General features: G+C 54.7%; 1 protein-coding gene across 5 annotated transcripts in view; it reads right to left on the reverse strand.

The window, feature by feature from the left end:
• Positions 1–4,376, reverse strand: part of IKZF4 (IKAROS family zinc finger 4) — a 30,133-nt gene that overhangs the window by 22,184 nt on the left and 3,573 nt on the right. For 3 of the 5 annotated variants that reach the window (XM_041411628.1, XM_041411627.1, XM_041411631.1), the window contains exon 2: positions 2,710–2,835. In XM_041411628.1, the coding sequence (XP_041267562.1) occupies positions 2,710–2,835 (126 nt within the window). Of the gene's footprint in view, positions 1–2,422; positions 2,527–2,709; positions 2,836–4,376 lie in introns of those variants that run through there. The other 2 variants (XM_041411632.1, XM_041411630.1) reach the window with 2 other exon arrangements.

The following is a 4,376-nucleotide window of genomic DNA, read 5'->3' on the forward strand; positions in this document are numbered from 1 at the left end:
CCGGCCCCTCCCCCCCCCACCCCCGCCGTGGGAACAGCCGGAATTTTGGGATGGAAAATTCCCCCCGGAGCAGCTGGGAATGAGATTTCCAAACTTTTCCGGCCCAGCTGGAATTTTTGGCCGGGGAAAAACACCCGGGAAAATCTCCCTGGGAGTTTCCCAAACATTCCCAAACTCTCCCGGGGTGGGGGGGGGGTTGGAAAATTCCCAAATTCCCGGGAAAAGCCTGGGAAAGGCCGGGAGGAGCCGTTCCCACCCCTGGGGAATGTTGGGAATGTTGATCCCGGGGGAGCCGGGGGGGCCAGGCCTGGAAATTCCGGATATTCCAGGGGAGAACCCGGGGGAAAACTGGGATTCTTTTTTGTTTTCAGGGGTCGGGGTTTTCCCCAGCTTGGGAATTTCAGGATTGCCAAATTCCCCCCCGGAATTATCCCCAAATATCCCCAAATATCCCTAAACTCCCCTCCAGAATTATCCCCAAATATCCCTAAATTCCCCCCCCCAGAATTATCCCTAAATGTCCCTAAATTCCCCCCCAGAATTCCCAAATTCCCCCCCAGATTTATCCCTAAATATCCCTAAATTCCCCCCAGAATTCCCAAATTCCCCCCCAGAATTATCCCTAAATATCCCTAAATTCCCCCCCAGAATTCCAAAATTCCCTCTCCAGATTTATCCCCAAATTCCTCTCCAGAATTATCCCTAAATATCCCTAAATTCCCCTCAAGAATTATCCCTAAATTCCCCTCCACAATTCCCAAATCCCCCTCCAGAATTATCCCTCAATATCCCTAAATTCCCCCCCAGAATTCCCAAATTCCCCCCAGAATTATCCCTAAATTCCCCTTCAGGATCCTCAAATCCCCCTCCAGAATTCCCAAAGTTTCCCCCTCCAGGATTCCCAAATTTCTCCCTGGAGCTGGATCTGACTCCTCTATCCCGGAACAGGGAATTCCAGAATCCCAAAATTCCCAAATTCCCCTCTGGAGCTGATCCAGGGGCAAATCCCAAAAATCCCAAAAAATCCTTGGGATGATCCCAGAGCCTCACCCCGACCCCACCTGGCTCTGATCTGACCCCAGGGGCTTTTTCCCTGGAAAAGGAAATTCCAGGATCCCTAAATTCCCTCTGGAGCTGATCCAGGGGCAAATCCCAAACCCCAAAAATCCCAAAAATCCCAAAAATCCCAAAAATCCCAAAAATCCTTGGGCTGATCCCAGAGCCTCACCCCGACCCCACCTGGCTCTGATCTGACCCCAGGGGCTTTTTCCCTGGAAAAGGGAAATTCCAGGATCCCTAAATCCCATCTGTGCCTATCCCAGAGGCAAATCCCAAACCCCAAAAATCCCAAAAATCCCAAAAATCCCAAAAATCCCAAAAATCCCAAACCAAATCCCTGGGACTGGATCAGAACCAACCCCTGGGAATTTCCTGGAGCCTCACCCCGACCAGATCCAACTCCCACGGAAAAAGGGAATTCCAGGATCCCTAAATCCTAACTCTGCCTTATCCAGAATCAAATCCCAAACCCCAAAAATCCCAAAAATCCCCAAAATCCCAAAACAAATCCCTGGGACTGGATCAGAACCAACCCCTGGGAATTTCCCACAGCCTCACCCCGACCAGATCCAACTCCCATGGAAAAAGGGAATTCCAGGATCCCTAAATCCTAACTCTGCCTTATTCAGAATCAAATCCCAAATCCCAAAAATCCCAAAAAAATTCCTGGCACCAACCTTAGGAATCCCCCCGAGCCTCACCCCGATCCCTCCCAGATCAGATCTGACCCCGAGGGTTTTTTCCCATGGAAAAAGGGAATTCCAGGATCCCTAAATTCTAACTGCCTTATCCAGAATCAAATCCCAAACCCCAAAAATCCCAAAAATCCCCAAAATCCCAAAACAAATCCCTGGGACTGGATCAGAACCAACCCCTGGGAATTTCCCACAGCCTCACCCCGACCAGATCCAACTCCCATGGAAAAAGGGAATTCCAGGATCCCTAAATCCTAACTCTGCATTATCCAGAATCAAATCCCAAACCCCAAAAATCCCAAAAATCCCAAAAATCCCAAACCAAACCCCTGGGACTGGATCAGAACCAACCCCTGGGAATTTCCCAGAGCCTCACCCCGACCAGATCCAACTCCCACGGAAAAAGGGAATTCCAGGATCCCTAAATCCCATCTCTGCCTATCCAGGGGCAAATCCCAAACCCCAAAAATCCCAAAAATCCCAAAAATCCCAAACCAAATCCCTGGGACTGGATCAGAACCAACCCCTGGGAATTTCCTGGAGCCTCACCCCGACCAGATCCAACTCCCACGGAAAAAGGGAATTCCAGGATCCCTAAATCCTAACTCTGCCTTATCCAGAATCAAATCCCAAATCCCAAAAATCCCAAAAACCCCGCCGGTTCCCACCTTTAGGAATCTCCTGCAGCCTCATCCCGCTCCCAGCTCGCTCCACTCCCGAGCCCGACAATTCCAGCAGCCCCAAATCCCCAAATCCCGGAGGCGCTCCGGGAATCTCCGGCTCCTCCCAAATCCCTAAATCCCTAAATCCCACCCCGGGGAGTGGCCAAAAAAGCTCTCCCGCTTTTTCCCTCCTCCCTCATTCCAGCCGGGAATTCCTGAAATCCCTTTTTCCCGGAGTTGCTTCGGCGTGGGGTGGGGGGGAGGATTTTGGGGAGGGGGTTTTGGGGTCGTACCTTGCGGGAGGAAGCCCGCGGATCCCTGGATCGGGATTCCCGGGAAGCAGCGCGGGATCCCGGCGGGGCGCAGGGCGGCGCTGGCCGGGCGCACGCAGCCGCTCACCTTCCAGGAAGAGCAGATTCCTGGAATCCAGGGAAAATCCAGCTCAGGAATGGCAGAGGGAGGGGACGAGGAGGAGTGGGAATGTGGGGAGGGAGGAGGGACGGGGGGAGGGAGGGCAGATTCCAGCGGGATTCCAGGGTTTGGGGGGATTGGAATGGGAATTGGGGCATTCCCAAAAGGCGGGAATTGGGGCATTCCCGAAAGGCAAAAACTGGGAATGGAACCGGGAATGGGAGAGGAAGGAGAGGGGGAGGGAGGGAGAGGGACTGGAATGTGGGAATGTGGGAACGAAGGAATGTGGGAATGGGTCAGGGCGGGCGTGGGATCCCAGATCTCAGAGGGATCCCAGGATTTCAGCGGGATGGGGGCGGGAAATGGGAAACGAGGCATTCCCAAAAGTCAGGGAGCGGGAATGGGGCCGGGAATGAGACCTGGAATGGGAGAGGGAGGGGAGGAGGAGGAGAGGGAATGCGGGAATGCGGGAATGCGGGAAGGGAGGAGGGAGCCCCAGCAGGATCTCCGACTTTAGTGGGATCGGTCCTGGCCAAAAGCAGGAGCTGGGAATTCCACAGGGAATGGGAGAGGGAGGGGAGGAGGAGGAGGAGGAGGAGGGAGAGGGCTGGGAACGGGGGGAGGGAGGAGGGAGAGAGGGAGGGAGCCCAGATCCCAGCGGGATCCCAGATTTCAGTGGGATGGGGACGGGAAATGGGGCATTCCCAAAATCAGGAACTGGGAATGGAGCCGGGAATGGGAGAGGGGAGGAGGAGGAGGAGGGAGAGGGAGAGGGAGAGGGCTGGGAATGTGGGAATGAGGGAATGAGGGGTTTGGATCCCAGGATTTCAGTGGGATCCCAGGGTTTTTCAGGGAGAAACGGGACATTCCCAAAAGCCAGGGAGCGGGAATGGCAGAGGGAGGGGGAGGGGTGGGAATGTGGGAATGGGGGGAGGGACGGCGGGGATGGATCCAGGGAATCAGGAGGATTTGGGATGGATCCAGGGGCTCGGGAAGGACCGGGAATGGATCCAGGGAATCAGGAGGATCTGGGATGGATCAGGGATTTGGGAAGGACCCAGGAATTTGGGAAGGATCCAGGGGCTTGGGAAGGACCCAGGAATTTGGGACGGACCCAGGGGCTCGGGAAGGATTTGGGATGGACCCAGGAATTTGGGAAGGATTTGGGATGGACCCAGGAATTTGGGACGGACCCAGGAATTTGGGAAGGACCCAGGGGCTCGGGAAGGACCCAGGAATTTGGGATGGACCCAGGAATTTGGGAAGGACCCAGGGGCTCGGGAAGGACCCAGGGAATGAGGGAAGAATTTGGGAAGGATCCAGGGGCTTGGGAAGGACCCAGGAATTTGGGAAGGACCCAGGGGCTCGGGAAGGATTTGGGATGGACCCAGGAATTTGGGAAGGATTTGGGATGGACCCAGGAATTTGGGAAGGACCCAGGAATTTGGGAAGGACCCAGGAATTTGGGATGGACCCAGGAATTTGGGAAGGACCCAGGAATTTGGGAAGGACCCAGGAATTTGGGATGGACCCAGGAATTTGGGATGGA

The sequence above is a fragment of the Onychostruthus taczanowskii genome, unplaced genomic scaffold, assembly GCF_017590055.1.
Source record: "Onychostruthus taczanowskii isolate IOZ18803 unplaced genomic scaffold, ASM1759005v1 scaffold361, whole genome shotgun sequence".
NCBI classification, from domain to species: Eukaryota; Metazoa; Chordata; class Aves; order Passeriformes; family Passeridae; genus Onychostruthus; species Onychostruthus taczanowskii.